Source organism: Haliotis rubra, unplaced genomic scaffold (genome assembly GCF_003918875.1).
Source record: "Haliotis rubra isolate DU_JTF1 unplaced genomic scaffold, ASM391887v1 Scf698, whole genome shotgun sequence".
NCBI lineage: Eukaryota > Metazoa > Mollusca > Gastropoda > Lepetellida > Haliotidae > Haliotis > Haliotis rubra.
The window spans coordinates 144,525-167,624 of NW_025767410.1; the positions used below are offsets into that span (position 1 = coordinate 144,525).

The 23,100-nt window shown below is 38.8% G+C and overlaps 1 protein-coding gene across 1 annotated transcript; it reads right to left on the reverse strand.

The window, feature by feature from the left end:
• Nucleotides 1-2,703: 2,703 nt before the first annotated feature.
• On the reverse strand, nucleotides 2,704-21,318 carry LOC124258552. Its single transcript, XM_046692618.1, has 6 exons — nucleotides 21,273-21,318; nucleotides 20,091-20,672; nucleotides 19,467-19,587; nucleotides 18,996-19,090; nucleotides 10,818-10,877; nucleotides 2,704-3,477 (listed from the first exon to the last, which is right to left on the reverse strand). Exons 1-6 carry the CDS (start codon nucleotides 21,316-21,318, stop codon nucleotides 3,455-3,457), a joined length of 927 nt encoding a protein of 308 aa, XP_046548574.1. The 3' UTR covers nucleotides 2,704-3,454.
• Nucleotides 21,319-23,100: the final 1,782 nt, after the last annotated feature.

The following is a 23,100-nucleotide window of genomic DNA, read 5'->3' on the forward strand; positions in this document are numbered from 1 at the left end:
CAGCGACTTGTAACTGTGCTTCAATGAGCATCTCTTCACACTGAATGTCACCAGTTATTTACGTCCACATATGCACAGTTACAGATTGTACAAAGTGAAAGATCACACTTGTTATTGGTTTCGGAGGAATAGGCACACTAGGTTCATATTTCACAGGTGAATTTCACGACGGTGTTTTCACAATTACTGATCATCAGCATTCTTAGATACAGGGTTGAGGAAACACATAAAAAGATTCAGTGTTAAGGGAAGATGCTCACAGATTCAGTGTTAGGGAATATGTCCACAGATTCAATGTTAAGGGAAGATGCTTAGAGATTCAATGTTAAGGGAAGATCCTCACAGATTCAGTGTTAGGGAATATGTCCACAGATTCAATGTTAAGGGAAGATGCTTAGAGATTCAATGTTAAGGGAAGATGCTTAGAGATCCAATGTTAAGGGAAGATGCTTAGAGATCCAATGTTAAGGCAAGATGTCCATAGATTCAGTGTTAGGAATGATGTCCACAGATTCAGTGTTAGGGAATATGTCCACAGATTCAGTGTTAGGAAAGATGTCCACAGATAGAGTGTTGAGGGAAGATGCTCAGAGATTCAATGTTAAGGCAAGATGTCCACAGACTGAGTGTTGAGGGAAGATGCTCAGAGATTCAATGTTAAAGCAAGATGGCCATAGATTCAGTGTTAGGAAGATGTCCACAGATTGAGTGTTGAGGGAAGATGCTAAGAGATTCAATGTTAAGGCAAGATGTCCACAGATTGAGTGTTAAGGGTAGATGCTCAGAGATTCAATGTTAAGGGAAGATGTCCACAGATTGAGTGTTAAGGGAAGATGCTCAGAGATTCAATGTTAAAGCAAGATGGCCATATATTGAGTGATAAGGGAAGATGTCCATAGATTGAGTGTTAAGGGAAGATGCTCAGAGATTCAATTTTAAGGGAAGATGGCCATAGATTGAGTGATAAGGGAAGATGTCCATAGATTCAGTGTTAGGGAAGATGTCCATAGATTCAGTGTTAAGGGAAGATGTCCATGGATTCAGTGTTAGGGAAGACGTCTATAGATTCAGTGTTAAGGGAAGATGTCCATGGATTCAGTGTTAAGGAAGATGTCCATAGATTCAGTGTTAAGGGAAGATGTCCATAGATTCAGTGTTAAGGAAGATGTCCATGGATTCAGTGTTAGGGAAGACGTCTATAGATTCAGTGTTAAGGGAAGATGTCCATAGATTCAGTGTTAGGGAAGATGACCATAGATTCAGAGTTAAGGGAAGATGTCCATGGATTCAGTGTTAGGGAAGACGTCTATAGATTCAGTATTAAGGGAATATGTCCATAGATTCAGTGTTAGGGAAGATGACCATAGATTCAGAGTTAAGGGAAGATGTCAATGGATTCAGTGTTAGGGAAGACGTCTCTAGATTCAGGGCTGAGGGAAGATGTCCATAGATTCAGAGTTAAGGGAAGATGTCCATAGAAGATGCTCAGAGATTCAGCTGTTACAAGTGACCCATGCTCCAAGTAATCTCGTATCACAATCAGTATCTATATAGAAATTATTACACGAGCAAGTGTGTCATACGACTTATACGAAACGAGTGTGAAATTTTGTATTGTACGAGCGAGAGCGAGGGTAATACACAATTTTACACGAGTTTCGTATAAGTCGTGTGGGCACACTTGCGATTGTAATAATTTCTTTATCATCCATTTTATTCATGTACATTTGTGCAGTAAAACATGGTAAGCAAGTGTGACTTTCCTGTTCATTGACGTCACGTTAAATTGTTTAATGACGTCACAGAAACAATGGTTGCTAGGCAAAAGTGATATGTGCACATATGATATATATGGCACTGGGTATGTTTCACCATATAGATAAACAATCAGTTTATTTTATTTTCTAATTTGTTTTCAGTCTTTCTGTTTGGTATATATTTTCTGTACTTACATCATTGTCCTATGACGTCTCTCGCAGTGACATCAACAAATGTAGCGAAATAAGACTGCTGTTTATCGACCAACCGTCTGCAGCAAATGTGAAGTCTGTACATTCGTATTTCTCCTTAAAGCAGCTCGACAGGGCAATACGACAATGAACGACATAAATAAACAAATAGCTATGGTTTCACTTTAATAAAATATCATGATCGTGAAATTTGATCATCATCTGGACGTTCTTTAAACAACATAACTAATATGATATAACATTATAAAAACAGTATTCTTTATTTAAAAACAACGAATATAGCCAAACGAATACCAACTTCAACTATGCTGTGATAACAATGAATACTTGTACGGTGAATACACAGATGTCTGTACACAAGTTCATATATGAGTACACGTGTGTTCCTATGTCATTAGCCGTATGTCATATGTGTGTACACGTGTGTTCGTATGCCATTAGTCGTATGTAATATACCAGTGTGCGTGCGTTCATACATATCAATGCACGCGTGTTCAAGTTTGTTCTCGTATGTTCATATATCCTCGCACGTGGATTTACATATCAATACACCCGTGAAGATCCGGGTTAGATCTGGTCTTCAGTAACCCGTGCTTGTCGTAAGAGGCGACTAACGGGATCGGGTGGTCAGGCTCGCTGGCTTGGTTGACACATGTCATCCTATCCCAACTAAATAGATCGATGCTCATGCTGTCGATCACTATATTGTCTGGTCGAGACTCGATTATTTACAGACCACCGCCATATAGCTGGAATATTGCTGAGTGCGGCGTTAAACAACAAACCAACCAACCAATATATCAATACACGTGTCTGTTCTCATTGATATTATTGAACATTGGTTTGTATTAGTATGCGATTGCATTTAAATATCCACATCTGTTCGTTAACACAAAATATTGATATAAACTCACTCCCTGCGTTAAGCGGACACGACATTAATTTAGCCTGAAAGAAACACCTGCGTAAGAAAATATACATATTTCAATGCTCATTTGTTGTGCTATAACCAGAAATGTTTTAAGACAGCTGCTCATGTACTTGTAGAAGTAGATGCAGCAGTAACAGTAGAATCAGTAGTAGCTGTAGTAGTAGCCGACAGCTGCAATCCTGTATTCACAGCAGAGAAATTCAGAATACTTGGGAATATCCAAGGGAAACAACTCTGTTAGTCTCCCGTGCTTGCGTCCCTAACAGATGTCTCGGATCCTGCTCTTGCAGATGCGGATCCGGCTTTTGAAAAACGATGGATGGACACAATTACCATATCGGGGAGAGACTTGGCAGGGTGAGAGGGTGCAGTTGACAAAGGTGTCTGCAAAAGGAGGTCCACACCACTGCACTCCCAGAGATCCGACAGTGGGGTTCACAGTTAATGCCCCACCCGACACATCTCACACTCTTGAGTTCATTGAACACCACCTGAACTTCAAACATATTCTGCTTCTACAACGTCCGGCGTCTCTAGCATCAGCCGCGGCACTTCACTCATTCATGTAGGATATATCTGCAACACACCAAGCACATCTATATACTATATTGTCAGCGTCTAATCTCATACTACTGCTTGACATTCACTAGTTCATAACTCAATCGTACCTTGTCAAACTACCTATACGTTCTATACAACTTTTTGAGAAAAGTCAATTGAGAGAAAATTGTGTCACCGAGCTCCCCAAGGCTCGCTAAATACAATGTTTATTCCTAATGCAGGATATTAACCATGCCAAAACACACTCGCGTGATAAGCTATGTATGTATGTATGTATGTATGTATGTATGTATGTATGTATGTATGTATGTATGTATGTGTGTGTATGTATGTATGTATGTATGTATGTGTGTATGTATGTATGTATGTATGTATGTATGTATGTATGTATGTATGTATGTATGTATGTATGTATGTATGTATGTATGTATGTATGTATGTATGTATGTATGTATGTATGTATGTATGTATGTATACATGTATGTATGTATGTATGTATGTATGTATGTATGTATGTATGTATGTATGTATGTATGTATACGTGTATGGATGGATGTATGTATGTATGTATGTATGTATGTATGTATGTATGTATGTATGTATGTATGTATGTATGTATGTATGTATGTATACATGTATGTATGTATGGATGGATGTATGTATGGATGTATGGATGTATGTATGTATGTATGTATGTATACATGTATGGATGTATGGATGGATGGATGTATGGATGTATGGATGTATGGATGTATGGATGGATGGATGGATGTATGTATGGATGTATGTATGTATGTATGTATGTATGTATGTATGTATGTATGTATGTATGTATGTATGTATGTATGTATACATGTGTGTGAGCGTGCGTGTTCGTGCATGTGTGTGCGGGTGCTTATGCCCCTGTATGTGTTTGCGTGCATGTGTGCTTGTGTTCGTGCGTGCGTGTGGATGCGTGTGTACACGAGCGTGCGTGCGTGTGTGTATGATCCTTTTCGACCCTACCACTCAATGGCCGAAGCCACGAAATGTTATCTATCAATAATAACCCTTTATCCTTAGTATTTCTTGTCTTGGAAGGTGTAAAGGACACGACATTTTCTCGGCATCAGCTATAACCGGTCATTACTGTGCGATTCAGTGCAATCCAAAATGTCAGGAAAACATTCAAGCGCAAAGAAGAAACTGTGTATATATATTGTATTTAGGTTATATGATAATCGTCATGTTTCAACATGTTTGTTTTTGTCTTCAAATATTAAGAACTCGATTAGAAATTACGACAGATTTTTCAGAGAAAATATAATAACGTTACATTCAAACAATAACAAACACAAACTGTTTCAAACGTTGCGTATTTCCAAATCCACCATATATGGACGATTGAAATGGAGATATATACCACACACTTAACTTGAAAACACTTGATTCTTCATATTACTATACTTAATGTGTAACAGTATGACATATCTTTACGACGTAAATATCTTATAAAACCCATCTATATGGTCCATTTCTTCAATTTGGTTTAATGTACAATATATATTGGGGCGGTCGAGTAGCCTAATAGTAAGCGTCCGTTCGTCACGCTGAAGACTCGGGTTCGATTCCCCACATGGGTACAATGTGTGAAGCTCATTTCTGGTGTGCCCCTCCGTGATATTGCTGGAATATGGCTACCGGCGTTAATCCATACTCACTCACTATAATATATACAAATGGAATCAAATAGCTGTGTATTATTTGATGTTATGTAATTTTAATTGCAAAAGATAATAACATGATTTGTGGTGTTTTCCTTAATCACTGTTTAACTGTTGACTAGATAATATCGAAATATGTATGATTTGACACTAGGCATCGTGACACGCCCTTGAAGGTGTCAACAAATCATAGGTTACCAATAGAAACAGGGCGCTGGCTAAATATTTTGAGAGAAAACCGACTTTGTAATGTTTGTAATCAAGCTACATGTGACGAATTCCATTGTTTACTCATATGTCCATCGCTTGTTGAACAACGAAACACCTTTTTACCAAAATATTTCTGTGTGAATCCCTCAATCTGTAAATTTATTTTTCTCATGAAATGTGACTATCAACCACTCATCCTCAAATTATCCAAATATATAAAACACTGTTTGTGCCTCTTCAAATGATATCATGTGAATATTATATTTATATGTATATATACCTGTATGTACCCTATATCATTTTTGTGATTTTTGAGAATAACATTCTGTTCTGTTCTGTTCTGTCAAAAGTCAGTTCACAAATTCAGTATCGCGTGTGTTTACCATTGGCGTTGACGCAGGCTTGACAACGACGCATAGACGACACTAAGCGATTTGAGAAAGCTTGGGGAATGTTGTGAAGCGTGAAGTTTCGTTTCTGTCCTTGAATGAACGGCTGCACATGAGGCCCAGTGATCTCAACCCTGTACCGCAGACCTGTCAGATTGCCATTGACAATAACAAGTTGTGTTCCACCATGAGATGTGATGTCTTCCCATACCATAACGCACCAGCCACCAAACTGTCGACGTTGAACAACGCACGCATCTGCATACGGTTCACCTTACCGTATGTACACCCTTGCCTTCCCATTATAATTTTTTAATAACTTATGCAATCTTATGTCATGCACAGTTACTTTTTTTCCGTTAGTATAAAACTGGGGGACTTACGATGAATATATTGAAGTTTCATCCATTGTTTTTCGTTAGTATATATTTTTTTTATAATGGGATTGATCAACAACAGGCCTAACACCCTGTTTCAAGACACATCAAGCCAGCTAAATACATCAATACAGCCATCCAGGAGATAAGGAACATTTATAACATAAATAGATAAGGAGGGTTGCAACATAATGCATTACAATGATTGTAACAAAATATATAAACCTGCCAGGAATGTTAAGGGAAGTATAGTTATGTACAAATTCAATAATGTCTTTTGGGATATCAAATTCATCTTGTGGACTAGTATTTCCAGACAAATTCAAATTCAATGTTTATTCAGTATAAAGGCCATAGGCCCAAGTACAAAACTCAACAAAATAATAATGACTGAGAATATGGTTAGGTACACCTTTCAAACACTTTGAACTCTGAACTATTTCCAGAAATGACGGCTTTGATAATTATTAATGCCCTCGAAATAAAACTGACATACTGATCTTATATCAAACGCCTCAAACATTAGTTCAGGTAATGAAGACTGTAATTTGACTGTAATATGATGGCCACAACTCCAAGTAGGATCAAACCGCCTCCGTGGTGTAGTGGTTAGAGCGTCCGCCCAGAGTGAGGAAGGTCGCGGGTTCGATCCCCGACTGCATCATACCAAAAGATGTTAAAATATGATACTTGTTGGTCCCTGCCTGTCGCTCGGCATTAATGGGTACATCAAGGACTGGTCGGCTCGGAGTCAGTATAATGTGTCTGAGTGGGGTATTCATGCTTCACTGCGGCATGGTATCTCAGTGGGCTAGCACTATAAAACCAGCTTACGTCTGGGCTGTATGTATTTATTAAGCCGCAACTATACATACACAAGCATGCACGTCGTCATATGAGCGAAATATTCTCAAGCACGACGTTAAACCCAATTCCACCACCACCACCACCAAGTAGGTTCATCATGACTACATCCATTACAATTATGTTGTCTAAACCACAATAGCTTTGTCTAAATTCACAGTGAATAATTTGATTTAAATATACCACCAGCCTTTCATATAACCTATATACACAACATTAAGCAGCATATTGTGATGTTCTACAGTCCGTGCAAGAGTTCGTGCAAAGATATTGATTACACAACATATCCAAGTTCAAAACAGCAGAAGGAGAAAATGACTTGTATAATTCAATGCGACAAAGACAAGTCCTTATCATGTTGAACGATTAATTATAATGTATATTCAGTTTCTGCATATCATATGCAATGGCTGACGCTTCTAACATATTCGTATAGGGACCGAAGTTGATCTAGGTAAATGTTCAACAGCAACAGAAGTCCCTTAGCCAAGTTCAGAGGCGGAATAGCCCCAATACATACAGAGACTGGACGATACACTAATACACATATTAAGGAGAGAATGTGTATTTAGTGAAAGGATGAAGTTGAGGATGAAGCCCATGTCTTACAACACTGTCCCCTTTATAATGATATCCGTGTTACTCTGTTAAGCGAGTGTTCGGATTATTGTTATACTTATAATGATTCTATAGATATACAGAAGGTTAGTTTCATCTTAGCCAATCCGGATATTGTATTTTGTTCTGCCAAATCCTGCAAGCTTTTATTGCAGAAGCGGAAACAAGTTCTATATGGTAATAGGTAATGGTACTTTTTATCTTGTGTATGCATATGCATATTTAATGATATTTTAATAGTATATTTTAATCTTCTTAGGTGTTTAGTAATATTCTTCATATATCTTGTATTTAGTTAATAGTTTTTAGCATATTGTATATATTTTAGTTAAAAGTCTCTCATAACCTTTAATGGGTGGCTCACGTTTAATTGTATTTGTATATTGCATTGTTATTATGTACTTGTGAGGTGAAACTTAAATAAATTATTTGTCTGTATAAAGGGTAGATGGATGGATATAATCACAACAAGAGAACTGCGTGAACACTACCTCCCGTCACATTAGAAATATACTGAGAAAAACAAATAAGGGAACATGGGAAAATTCAAGCGTTTCTTAAATATTTTCCACTTTTCATCACCAGCTTTGAATAGCGCTGTGGGAGGAAATCTGAGAATAAATAGAGGAACACTGCAATGAAGTGGTGTTCCCTTATTTGTTTTCCGCAGTAATAAATAACATGGGAGCTATTAAAGAGCCATATAGAGCCTTAACGGAGAGTACGAGTGAATTGCACTAATTTGCTAGGTGAAAGATTAAGTCATCAGAAACATATTCCCAAATTTTCAATTAAAAATTATGTATAAATATGTTTTAATCTTTTACTGCTTCAGAATCCACGGACACTGTTAAGTTGTGAGGTAAAATCAAAGAGGAAGCCATCAGCAGCAGGCACAAATGCCGTCATGTCACGTGATACCCCCTCTGCCCATTAACTGTCGGGTGTTTCCGTAATAGGCGGAAATATTTTACAAACTTTTTGTTCAATTTTAATCACGGAATGTGACTTTTTGAATATCCTTTACAATATATCAAAAGTTTTGTTTTCGTTCGTATTCTCCTTCAAGGAGTAAGAGGCAACATGGTCGCTTTAGGTCCAGAGAAACATGATAAAATGGAAGAATGCACACAGAGGAACCTTTCTTTGACAAACATTAACTGCACAAATTGCCACACCTTGAGTACTTTACGTAACACTACAGGGTGTTCAGCTTGACCTGAGCTACTCTACATATGCATGACCCGGGAGGTCAAATGGCACAAACGGCAGGTCTAGTTAACTTCATAAAATGGGGAGCAGAGAATGTTAATAATGCCTAAAATCCCGAATCGGAAACATTAAAACATCTGTAGCTTCTTTTTTAAAGAAAGTTAGGACATTGCAGACGATTTCTCGACACTGAGATGTCAAGCGGCGACCTTGTCTCGGCTGTTTGGGCATGTTGACAATCAACTGACAAAGGTGCACCCCTTCACAATAATAGACCCAACCAGGTGTAACACGGTCACGCAATACATTAGTATTCACTTGATCAGGTCAAGCTGAACACGCTGTAGCAGTGGAGAAAACGTTTAGTCATTCGAACACTGTGTACCGGGTACAATACCATAACTCCAGGGACATTACTGTATATGCTCAGGATAAAGATATTTTAAGATAGTATAGTTTATGTCACCGAACTCAGTATCGCTACATTTGCCGAACTTGCTTGCATCCTAGTGGTTTCCAAGAAAGATATTCTTCATTGCAAGCATTACGCACAACATTACGTTGAGACACATGTTTTCGTACTATTTTGAAATCGTTATTAGTTAATTAAATGTTACACATTTAATTAAATTAGTTTATAAAAGAATTTGCTCCTCATTCACACTGACACCACTAATCTCAAAAACAACATGGATCTAGGGTCATATTATCTCAGTCGAAAATCCATTTAAAATACCAATTTTTCGAACTCATTTTAGGTCGCCACGACTAGTTAATCCAGTGAGTAAAATTTCAGTTATTAAATTGCAGTCATTGATTGCAGTAAACTGATTTCTGTTGCTAAAGTAGGGCGGTGGGGTAGCCTAATGGATAATGCGATCCCTCATCACGCTGAGGACCCGGGTTCGATTCCTTCCATGGGTACAATGTTTGAAGCCCATTTCTGGTGTCCCCCGCCGTGGTATTGCTTGAATATTACTAAAAGCGGCGTAAAACCATACTCACTCACTCACTCATTACTTAAGGAGCTTCCCAACCATGATCAAACGGTGTTGGTTATTTTCACATACATTTGAAAAAGTTTACTGATATTACAGACGATGTTTGCCATTTTCAACTTCTATTGCTCTAAAAAATATACAGTAAGTTCATATGTGGTTGTATCACATTATTTTCCACACACCAATGGCTGAATTTGATACGGATACATCACATGAATAACAAAACGGTTCCGTTAGCTAATCTGCTAATAATTTAAAAATACTAATGTTTCATATTATCTTTTTAAAATGTTTTAGAATATCGGGTTACAAAAAGATATCTCATATTTCATATTTTGCAAGCTGATGCAATAGTTATTGATCATAAATTTTTAAAAAGTCACATACATATTTATCAGTATGATATGAAACTGGTGCCATTACAACCAATAAGTCATTTAATATGCAAGCTGTATATCAATAATATATTAACTGTACTCCTTTGCCTTCAGTCACTGATATAAGCGTTCATATTACCATGTTAACTGATATGCTGATTGGTTGGCTGGTTTGTTCTTTAAAGCCGCGACCGTCTCCGTGGTGTAGTGGTTAGAGCGTCCGCCCGGAGAGCGGAAGGTCGCGAGTTCGAGCCCCGACCGCGTCATTCCAAAGACGTTAAAATATGGTATTTGTTGGTCCCTGCCTGGCGCTCGGCATTAATGGGTAAACAAGGACTGGTCGGCTCGGAGTCAGTATAATGTGTCTGAGTGGGGTATTCATGCTTCACTGCGCCATGGTATCTCAGTGGGCTAGCACTATAAAACCAGCTTCAGTCTGGGCTAGTACAAGCAGCCGCACATACACATACACACGCATGCACGTCGTCATATGAGCGAAATATTCTCAAGCACGACGTAAAACCTCACCTCACCTCACCTCTTTAAAGCCGCTCTCAGCAATATTCTAACTATATGGCGGCGGTCTGTAAACAATGGAGCTTACCTGGAGCTTGCTTTGAACGTGGCTTTTCATCAGGCTTCGGGCCCACAAATATGACATTTGCTGTGAACATAAATAGATACATGATACACGGTGACAAAATACTTGTATGTGATATAATAATATGAATATAGATAGGCCTAAATTGACCAAATCTGTGAGACGATCGGAATGCTGTTTACACTGAGTGAGTGAAACGGATTGGTTGAACGCTGCTTTGGACTTCCTGTCGCGTCAAGTCGTCTCAGGGAGACAGAGAGAAAACAGACACACAAACACACACACAGACAGACAATTCATGCTATCACGAGTTCATGACCTATGGGGAGAATTGAGGTCAAGATCAATACCTTCTCAAAATACATGTTACGTAGTTGTCCATTTATATATATTGGGTGTTTATAGCAACATACAGTCTGTTTAAAGTGATCACGTGCATCGTCTTCGCCTTGGAGTAAGAACCATCTCCGAGCTTGGTCCAACAGGACAGCATGCCCGGCACCAGGTGACACTGTAGCAGTGTGTGGTGACTGCACTGGTCAATCAGTGATGACGTTCTGTCCGGCATGGTGATCCTGCTCCAGTACCGAACCACGACCTGCCTTGGAGTCTCTCATTAGCAAAGTTGTTATGTCAAAAGCAAGTAGGTCGAAGGTGCATCTCGACTTCTACGAAGCCATCATGGCCTGACACGCTACGTGGAGTCGTTTCGAAAGGTGTTCCCAGAAAATCCATTCGCTGTGTATGGGTGGCTGGTGATTTATTTCAATCAATCTTTATCAATCTTATTTCAGTACTGAGGAGGCCACAGGCCTATTGTACATTTCATATATACAAATTTCTTATCGACATGGCTTGATAAATGAAAACTGCAACATTTTTAATTACACTTTCATTTGAAAAATTCATAGGGACGAAGAATTATCAATTGATGGATGGACAAAATAGAGTTCTTTAATATATTTTTTACGTATAGTATTATATGCTGGGCATTGTAGAAGAAAATGATATTCGTCTTCTATAAGATTATTATTACAGCATCTACATATTTTATCCTCTCTTTTGATATTCATAAACCTACCTCTTTCAATTAATAAATCATGAGACAAACAATGGAAACGAGCTAAAGCTATTCTATATTTCTTAACATTAACACATAATAAATAACGTTCAGTATAAATGTGTAGTTTAAAGATTGAATAATAGTTCCATTTTGAAGCTAATGAAATTGTTTCCAACCATTTCTGCTGGTAAATATCGTTTAATCTTTGCGTGAATGCTTTTAGAATTAATGACGAACATTCAACGTTTTGTTCAAATCTCTTTATTCCATTACTGAAGAGGCCACAGGCCTATAGTACAAAATATAAAAACAATAATGGCATACAATCAGAATGTTTGCAAACGTTATTTTCTTTGTTCAAAAGCATGGTGGATATACATACCAAGTTTACGAATATAAGTTGTATTATTAGAGTTCATTATCAAATTAAATTTAAACATGATAGGATGTGAATAGTAATATTGTGGTAGATATTTTGTCCTTAAATCAGCATAGTAAGGACATACCAGCAAAAAGTGGAATTCATCTTCAATAAAATTTAGTGCACAAAATTTGCACAATCTGTTATCTCTTGGAATATTATAATATCTGCCCTTCTCGATCATAAGGTCAAGTGAAGAGCATCTAAATCTGGATAATGAAACGTGGAATTTTCTAAGATTGATATCGTGTAGGTATTGCTCTGTATGGAAAAAAGATTTAAAAGTACTGTAAAAAGTGGATTTGGGCGACTGTATTAAAGATGAGTTCCAGGTCTGAATGTACATATCTTTTAATCTTTGCGATAAAGCATTATAAAATGACTTTGGGCAGGTAATCTTTTGTGACAAAAATACATCACTAAAACCACAATGATTTAGTAAATTTCTAACATTCGTTACCCAATTTGATTTTCCGTTGGTGTCAAACAAATACATCATGTTATAACATTTCTTAGGAAATCTTGATGCAGGCATATTCAAGAGCTTTACCCAGTATTTGATAACTTTTATCTGTGCTTCTAGATAAAGTGGGAAGCGACCGCATTCACCATAGATCATCACATTTGGGGTATTTAATTTAACTCCTAAGACTTTTTACACGCGTACAAGTGAACCTTTGCCAATGCTTCCAACCGAGAAAACCCCAAACCTCTGCCCCATATAGCAAAATTGGTTTAATTTTTTGTATCAAATATTTTGAAATATGTTTTGAAATTTACATTGCCCAATTTCTTTAAATTACTGTAAATGCCCATAAAACCTTCCGTCCCTGTAAAGCAGCACTATTACCATGATGATACCATGATAACGTATTGGCAAAATGGACCCCTAGATATTTATATCCTTTAACAACTTCTAAGTAGTCTCCGTTATAAAGCCATTTTTCTGATTTGGACAATTTAACGTCTTTCTTAAAGACAACAACCTTTGTTTTATTTGCATTTACATTAAGCTTAAATTCAAGGTAATGGCTTTCCAGCAAGGTAATTTGTTCATACCATAAATGATTAAATCCTGTAGAAAATAGTAGGTGTTTAACATGTGTTGTCCAATTCTTTTTACCTTCTTTGTCATATAGTAACATCATATTGTAGCATTTTTTCGGTAAACGGTAGGATGGCATACTTAATAACCTTATCCAATATTTAATCGATATGATGAACGGGTATCTGCCACATTCCCCATATACCGTAACATTTGATGTAATCATCTTTACCCCGAGAAACTTCTTGCAAGCAAATAAATGTACCTTTTCTATGGAATCAAAGTATTTAAATCCCCATATTTCCGCACCATACAGTAGAATTGGTTTGATTTTAACATCAAATATTCTAAAAAAGGATGTTAAATTTAAATCCCCAAGTATTTTTATATTTCTCAATATACCTATCAATACCTTTCGTGCTTAAATAGATGCATATTTTGCATGTACCAGCCATGAAAGATGATTAGTGAAATGTACACCAAGGTACTTATATGAAGTGGTAGTCTCTATAGTACTGCTTTTATAAAACCATTTTTCCCTTCTTGATAATTCCCCCCCTTGTTTAAAAACAACTGCTTTCGTTTTATCCATATTTACATTTAGGCATGATTTCTTACAGTAGTTTTATAGTTCGTTATTTGCTTCTGTAGGCCAATGATAGTACTTGAGATGAGAACAATATCATCTGCAAATAATAAAAGGAAAAGATGAAACATATCGGGATGCAACTGTATACCATGTCAGCAATTATTTTCAATCTGTACTGCTAGTTCATTTCTGAAGAAGGAAAACAAAAATTCTGGAATTAAATCATCTATTCCGGGGGATTTGTTGAGTTTAAAGTTGTTTATGCTATCTAAGATCTCTTCTCTGGATATTGGAGAGTCAAGAATTTCTTTTGCAAGGTCACTGTTTGGGTCATCATTTAACAAAAAATCATGGTCATCGCTTTCAGTATTTCTCTCAATATCTACATTTGCACCAGTAAAACAATTTGTTAAAGTGGTGAAACCACTCTTGTGTTTGGATATTGCTTTTTGGAACTCTCTTTCTATTTAAATATTTCAATTTGTACCAAAATCTTTTGGAGTCATTAATGTTATTTTCTATTTATTTGTCAAATGTTTGTCATCGTGAGTCGGATGCAAAACCTGACCAACCTAGGCGATAATTGGTTTGAAGATGAGTTTAACGTCATACTTAATTATCTACTGAATCCAGACCAAACTTTCAGATCTGATTGTTGAATAAGATATTTTATTGATGAATACTGTATCTTATCCGTGGGACCTCTGTTTGCTCTGTTAAACAGGGACAGAACTATTAATGCTAAAACATTTTACTAGCTATTAAAGATTGGACACCGGGTCTGTTACCACTAGAATATATACTAAAAACCATTAAAAACGCAATTTGAGATTCATACTTTCTTTACTCACACAAATGTCAACATATATAAATGCAACTGGCAGATATATTTTAAGCGAACATCTGCTGATAATTTCATCTGAAAATATCCAATCAACAACAACATCAGTGACGCAACGACATCAAACAAAGGAGGGGTCATTTGCAGTCAATATCGTGTGTGTCCACCGTGTGCTGCAAGACAAGCTCCGGGGCATTGAAAGACACAAATTTCTCAGGAACAGCTGTGGGGTGGTCTGCCAGTGATGTTGAAGGGCCTGTGTTAATTCAGCAACTCTCCGTGGTGATTTCGAACTCGCCATCCATGTTCATCCCACAGATGCTCGATTGGGTTCATGTCTGGGGACAATGAAGGGCAGTCCATCACATGAACATTCTCATTATTCAAAAAGCCCCTTGTTGTCCTGGCTGCATGGGGACGTGCATTATCATGCTGAAACACAAAATGGTGACGACCGCCAGGTTGATCCATCATTGTGAGTACAGCCGGACGAAGGGTATTATCCATATAACGTTGAGTATTCAGATAGCCGTTAGCCACTACCATCTGGGATGGGAAGTTGACATTGATAGCACACCAGATCATGACACCACCTCCTCCAAAACGATCATGTTCAAGGACACAGTATGGCGCAATTCTGTCTCGACGTCGATAAATCCGTTGACATTTATCTGCAAAGGATACGTTAAACCTGGATTAAACTGAAAAATTGACATCTCGGCATTTCTTGTTGCCAAGATTGGCCCCATTAACTACCCATCGCTGCCTGGCAAGTCTTTGGCGATGCAATAATGTTGGGCCAATGTACGGACGACGACACCGGATGTTGAAGTCAGCAAGGCGTCTTTGCACGGTTTTGGCGCTGATATGACGTTGTCTTGTCCCAATTGTTATCCTTGCCGTATTAGCAGCTCTTTGGAACCGATTTCGCAAGTGTGAAACTCGGATATTGCCGTCCTGTTGAGTTGTCATCACAGCTGGTGCACCAGGCCGCGGACGCTCAGCAACACTTCCGGTTGCCCGAAAACATTTTCCGAGTTGACCAACAGGGGATGGATGCACATTAAATCGCCTGGCAATCATCACATCTGAAGCACCTTGACTGACCATAACCTGATTCCTTTCGTCTTGTATCAAGCATGGCATTTTTTCAAAATGATTCAGTTCAGTTTTAAGCATGGAAGTTCAGTTTTAAGCATGGAAGTTCATGTGAGAGGATTGTTCGGGGACTCGAACTCGAAATGGGCCAGAATAACAGCTTTTATCCTTACATCCTCTGTAGCCCAGGAGAGACAATCGTCAATAGAACTTTTGTAAGTTCCAGCACAACAAATACCAATTGCAGTTTTAATGGCTTTCAGTTTGGTTTCAGCACGAACATCGTCAAGAAAAAATAACGATCAGCTGCTTGCAAGCTTGCAAATAATACCTACTGAAACATCAAATTGTAAGATTGAAAAAACTCTGAAATTGATAAGTCAATCCGGTCATTGATACTACAGCTGCAAATGTCACGACGTGAGGCAACTGACTCCAGGCGCGGGTTTTTGAAACCTGGGGAAATCTTCTCTCATTATGAACTGTACTGTCTTTCTCGTGTGATAGGATGAAACGTAATATTCCAAAGATATAGATAAAAAATGGCAAAGCTCGTGTCATTGATCAGATGGTTAGAAGTAAGTGGTTCTGTGATCTGATTGTTCGACATTCCAACAAGATATGTTGCTAATTGAAGATCATGGAATATATTGTAGGTTACACCTGAACCAGGAAAACATGTCACAGAGCAATGGCATCATAACTCAGGAAAGTATGGTAATGTTGGTCGTGTTCAAAGTATGCCCTTTCTACAATGGCTCGTATATATTATCACGTAGCTTTACAATGATGCCACGCTACGAGCATCTCCCTTCTCGCATCTTGCAATGATATTTAACTTTGTAGTTCAAGTGTGGCAATGTTTTATCTATCTATCTATCATCCATCCAACCGTCCTTCCTTACGTACGTCCGTCCATCCATCCATCTATCCACCTATCTATCATCCAATCCGTCCGTCCGTCCGTCCATCCATCCATCCATCCATCCATCCATCTATCCACCTATCTATCATCCAACCGTCCGTCCATCCATCCATCCATCCATCCATCCATCCATCCATCCATCCATCTATTTACTCACCCACCATCCACCTGTGAGGAGCAAGAATTACCTCTGAAACGTCGGATAATTATTTTTTCAAAGTTGTTATCCATAAAACGTGACATGTACTGATGTTCGTCAACTTCTAAATGCCTTTCAATAATGTCACGTATCAATTCCCTATATTTCTACTACCACATGTAGAGTTCTCGTCGTTGTTCACCCGTCGATTACAGCGCAATACATCCGGTTAGAATTGGTCTTCAGCAAAGGTCACTAACGGGATCAAGTGGTCTGCCTCGCTGACTTACAAGTCATCGTATCTCAATTGCGAAGATCGATGATCATTATGTTGATCACTGGATTGTCTGATCCAGACTCGATTATTGACAAACTGCCGCCATATAGCTGGAATATTGCTGAGTACGTTAACAAATACACAAACAATGCTCGATGCGGCGAAAACAACTCTCTTTCGTTTCCTGTCGGGCGTTTCAAAGGAATTTTTTATCAATATATAGACATCACCATTTTGTTACAAAAACATTTCAGAGTGGGCGAAATGAGTACTCTTGTCCAGATGTGGATGACTCGCGGATCCCACGTGCACGCTGTGACGAATCGCTTTCGTCCATGGAGACCAGATCTTCTGGTCGTGTCAAGAATCGCAATGCCGTATTAGCTGATCCGTTTCATCATCTTATCAATAGTAAGCTGATACAACGTGATGTAGAGAAACGTAGCTTTAACTAAATACCCAGTCAATGATGTGGGTGGGATCTTTTTACGGGTTAGTGATAAGATAAAGGGTATGACTGGGAAAATCGTGAAGAGCTTAATTCTTAGAAATACCATCAGACTTATCTCGACAGGCAAATGATTTCAAGCAATTAACTCCAACACATGTGCGTTAATCAAGATCAGACTGAATCCAAGACATTTAGGGCAATGTTAGTCCAAGCAAATAGTCCAAACAGGCGATTATACCCTAGCATACTTGAATGCACATGTAAAGCACGTGCTTTACAGAATATCATACAATATAGGGGTCGAGTGTTCATGTGCTGCGACGGCGCCAAGTACAATGGATATATATTTCGTAGTTGCAGTATTTGCAGTACAGTTTTCTGATTTAAAAAACGACTGTACAAAAAATGAACTTTTCAGGACGAAGACTTTCAGAAAATACGCTATGGCAAATTTTGGCATGCACGAAGCAGGAATGTCTTGTTGCAACAACGGTGCTGACATTAACCACATTTGTTATTTGTCGACTTGTGAGGAAGCACGTGGCCATCTTCCAAGACCTGAAAAACTGAGGAAGACTAATGGCCTTGATGACGGAACCCTACTCCGCCTGGCAGAGGGTCATGCCCATGCCGAAGAACTCCACCGGCAATGGAGAGTCTGACTCTCCACCAGTACCATCAGAAGGAGGCTGTGGGCAGCTGGTCTGAGGGGAATGTCGACCGATGAGACGTCCATTCCTTACAGATATGCACAAGCAGGAACACCTGGCGTGGTGCAGGCTTCGAGAAAACCTCAGCTTGCAGACATGGCGTAGGGTTCATTGGTCTGATGGAAATCGCCATATTCGTCACGTTACCGATGGCCGTTGTCTTGTATGGAGACGTCGTAACAGGGCACATCACCAGGAGATGATCCATGCAGCTGATCCCTTAGGTGGTGGCTCGGTGATGGTGAGGTTGCGTTTCGTATGGCTGCAAGTCGAATCACATTACGGTACGTGGGACACCCAATTGTCAAAGTTATCAACAGGAAGTACTGACAACCCCCTTGTCAGTCGTCAGATTTTCATGGGTGACAACGCTGGACCTCCTCGAGTTGCCATCCCTTATTTGTAGCACAACGCCATCGAAACATTACTCACTCGTGATTCATACAATCACATCATTATTTGGGAACTGTGTGATAATCAGATTGGCAGTCATGGTGACCATACCTTTCCGCGTTAAAGAGGGTCCTGCTTGATTGTTCATGTGTATATTACTGCTCAATTGGTCGGACATTTTGGGTTGGCTTTGTAAACCTGGATTTGATATTGTTGAGTGTATACTTACGTTGATCATCAATATCGTGCTCTTTCTTCTCTTTAACTTCTTCTTCTGGCTCATCCTGGACTTCCTCCAAAGGATTCACCGAGGGTGATGATTTACTGGAAGATGAATATGAATTGCATGTGCTATTTCAACGTGTCATCTACACCAAACAATAGGACAGAGGAACTTTATAAATCAGTACTAACATTCTTGACAATGTGGATAACATTTCTGAATAACATAGCTGTGTTACAGGAATGTATATTTCCGTCATGAAGAGTTGAAATATAATATTTCTGAACTTTAAATACAACGGCTAAACGTGAGTAGATTGTTACTGGAAGACATTTGAAAAACATTCCACTTCCATATAAAATTCTTTACGCTCCAGCTTTAACATTATTTGACCTTTAGACATTTACAAAACTTGCAAATTAAATAGATATAATTTCAGATTTGTTACGTAAGCTTAGGAAAGGGTAAGGAACGTACAAAACAGTTTTCTTCGAGAGGTAGAACGCTGCAATGCAAACGAGAATGAGGCCAAGGATTCCACTCGTGGCTTTAAAGATGTAGTCCTCGACTGTTTGGTCCTTGACATACTCGTTGACCTCTGGAAGCAGATTAGGTATAACGGTGTCATATAATCAGCATTACTTAATGGATCTACAGGGGCGGTGGGTTAGCCTAGTGGTTAAAGCGTTCGCTCGTCACGCCGACGACCCAGGTTCGATTACCCACATGGGTACAATGTGTGAAGCACATTTCTGGGTTCTATTCTCCGTGAGATTATTGGAATATTGCAAAGAGCGGCGTAAAGCTAAACCCACTCACTGGTGGTGGTTGGTTTGTTGTTTAACGCCTTAGTTAGGGAAACAGGCATCATTCCGGGCTTTCGTCCCATATTAAGCAGAGCTACCGTAGTATAACCTTATTACAGTCGGAAGTGCTCATTGCTCTGGCAATCTCTGTCTACCTTTAGGGGCGGTGGGGTATCTTTGTGGTTAAAGCGTTGTGATATATTGTTAAAAGCGATGTAAAACGTCACTCACTCACCCACCCTATACGCACTCACTCACTCACTCACGCACTCACTCACTCACGCCCTCTACCTACCACAAACTGGTGGCGGTTTCGGAATCCTCATCCTGCCCTTCTTCCTCATCCCCCGCCGTTGTGAACTTGTGGAACAGTCGTTGTAGTAGACCATGACGTAAGCTGACGTGTTAAGATTTGGATTTCTGACGTCATAGGCTGTCACCTTCATCACCTCAAAGGTCACCTGGAGGTCAGTTGTGCCGTTCGGCAAACGTTTGAACACCAACGCCCTCCTCGCTTTGTCTAGTCTGGTATAATTGCTGTTATCAGGTGTCATTGTAAACGTCAAAACAGACGTGACGTCATAATCAGTGACGTTAAAAGTTAATAGCACCTGTTCCTCGTCCTTCGTGGGACAACCAGTATTGATTCTGTAGAATCCCTCGGAAAACACCGGGGCATTGTCATCTGCGTCAGTGAGGAACAGTTTTAGTGTGCGCACAGAATACTTGTTCGGGGCGTGTCTATTCGTGGCCTTGACATTGATTATATAGAAATTTACACCTCCAGTTTGTTTGTCACAGTCAAGGACGGTGAGCGCCTTTAAGTACCCTTGCCTCTCATCTATTGTGAACTTGCCGTATGCAACCTTTCTCATATCTGCAAATAACACGGATTAATGTTCATGTTTATTTCACTGAAAAGATAAAAATGTTCTTTCATTTTCTATGCGTTATCATTATCCTCTGAAGACAACTAACGATAGTACATTTTATGAATTATTAACTGTTGATATTTCAGAAGCAAATATCATGAATTAGCAATGATGATTTGAGAGAAGGGTGCTCTGTGTTCACCGTTGCCATGATGAAGACGATCCTGTACATAGTCATAGTTCGCTGGGCGCACCTCCCATCACTAGTTAGCGCTAATACTTCGTCTATAGTGAACGCATAGGGCTGTCAATCGGTGTAATTGTGCCACAAGTCTACCATACGATGACATATGTCAACCAAATCTAACAACCCGATCCCGTTAATCGCCTCTTACAACACGTATGGTTTGCTGAAGACCCAATTTTAACCCGGATCTTCACGGATCCAGAGTGAGTGAGTGATTACGAAACTGAGTGAGGGAATACGTTTTAAGGCTGCTTTAGCAATATTCCAACAATATCATAGAGAAACAAAAGGAACGAGGTACAAAATCTGGAATCGAACCCTGGCCCTCTGTGCTACCAGTGAACCTTAACCAGGTTACCATCCCGGGCCTGGAAGTGAATGAACTCAGAGAACTTGGAACCCATTGCCGGGTATTGCACGAATACTCACGTTAGGTGGCTACAAGAGAAATATTACCGTTCATACAATGCAATCCAAGCATTCACTCAGGACTGGCAGATTTTTGAAAAAAGAATTCCATGATTTTCCAAGACAAATATTGCTTTTTCCACACACAACAATATATGTCCTATGGTATTTTGATACCTTTACACATATATTACTGTGTCTGAAATAAAACAATATCTTAAATAAGACCTCCCATCGCCCCTTACAACTGTCCATCAAACACTGAATACATCTTAATTTTAGTACCACATGCATTTAAGCAATTATTCACATACAGTCAAATCCAAATGAGTCGAATCTCTGGGGACCAAGTAATAAATTCGACTTATCGATGTATTCGAGACATAGGTATGTCTATGAGGGTAGAAAAAAGATGATCCAGTCCTAATTCCTCCGCCTAAGCATTTGTTTATCTAATGTATATGCAAACTGATCTAGATACACATGTTGATTTCTGCCATAGCCCTTGTAGTATTGAAATCGTGTGGTTACTGGTCTTAATACACGACTTCGTCTAGTTGATAATTTTGTGAGGCCTCCTCCTTGTTGAGAAGTAGAGACCTCACTTTAAGATGGGGAATTGTGTTGTTGGGGAACCTTGAAGAGAGAAGGAAACCGTGAGCACAGAATTGTGACGTGATCCGTTTATTTCTGGAGTGCAAGTGATGTTACAGAACAATCCACAAGATTGTATAATAACATAATATTTATAAGAATTCATATACCGTGCAATATATAAAATAAATGAAACGGAAGTTTGATAATTCGAAGATATTCATAAACAGTAAGTAATATTAAACATTCCATATTTTAGAATTATTGCGGTAATGGCTTAACAACCTTTTTACAGTAAGTATGGTGTCACATGTTTTCTTATTCACAATAAACTCATACAATGAAACACATGTGACCTAAAGACAATTATACATGAGTACAGGTTAATGATACACAATGTAGACAAAAGGGGCTCCTGGTGGATAGAGAGTACGAGTGTGGCCGGAGGCTACTAAAGCAATGATCCACGAAATATCTCAATTAACTCCAGGTTCACATATGTAAAAGGTAGTTTGCGTGATACGCTGCACCTAGCCTATAGTTTAACATTGTCCATTAATGACTTGATAATTAAATCAAACAACACATTACACAATATACATTACAATATGAACTCTACAAATCTGACACATTACATTTATCGTGAAGGGTGGTAATCATTTAGATGCGTCGCTTGTAATGAAGGGAGACAACGTCATGTCTTAACATACAAGTCGCAAAGGGCGATACAATGATTACTTTTATGAAATACTATTTGTCATAGAAATTCTATATTGCAGTTTGCAATATAGTTTAACGTAATTGACCTAAGCATTGCATACAAGTCTGGGAATACACCTTGTACACATAGGTCAAAGTAACGCTTATGTAACATTATAATAAAATCACTAATTACAATAATACACCAGTATTGCATATAACAAAACAACATGTATACATCAATAAGAATTACTGAGCTGCTTACCTTGAAGAGAGAAGGAAACCGTGAGCACAGAATTGTGACGTGATCCGTTTATTTCTGGAGTGCAAGTGATGGTTAGGACCTACACCTGCCCTCCATATATACCCCTTAACCCGGGAACACAGTGATTTGTCATCTCGTGCCACGCACACAGTTTCCATTCAAGATGACCAGCTCGCATGTCAAACATAAACCATCTTTGTTTTAACTGCCTATGTCCATC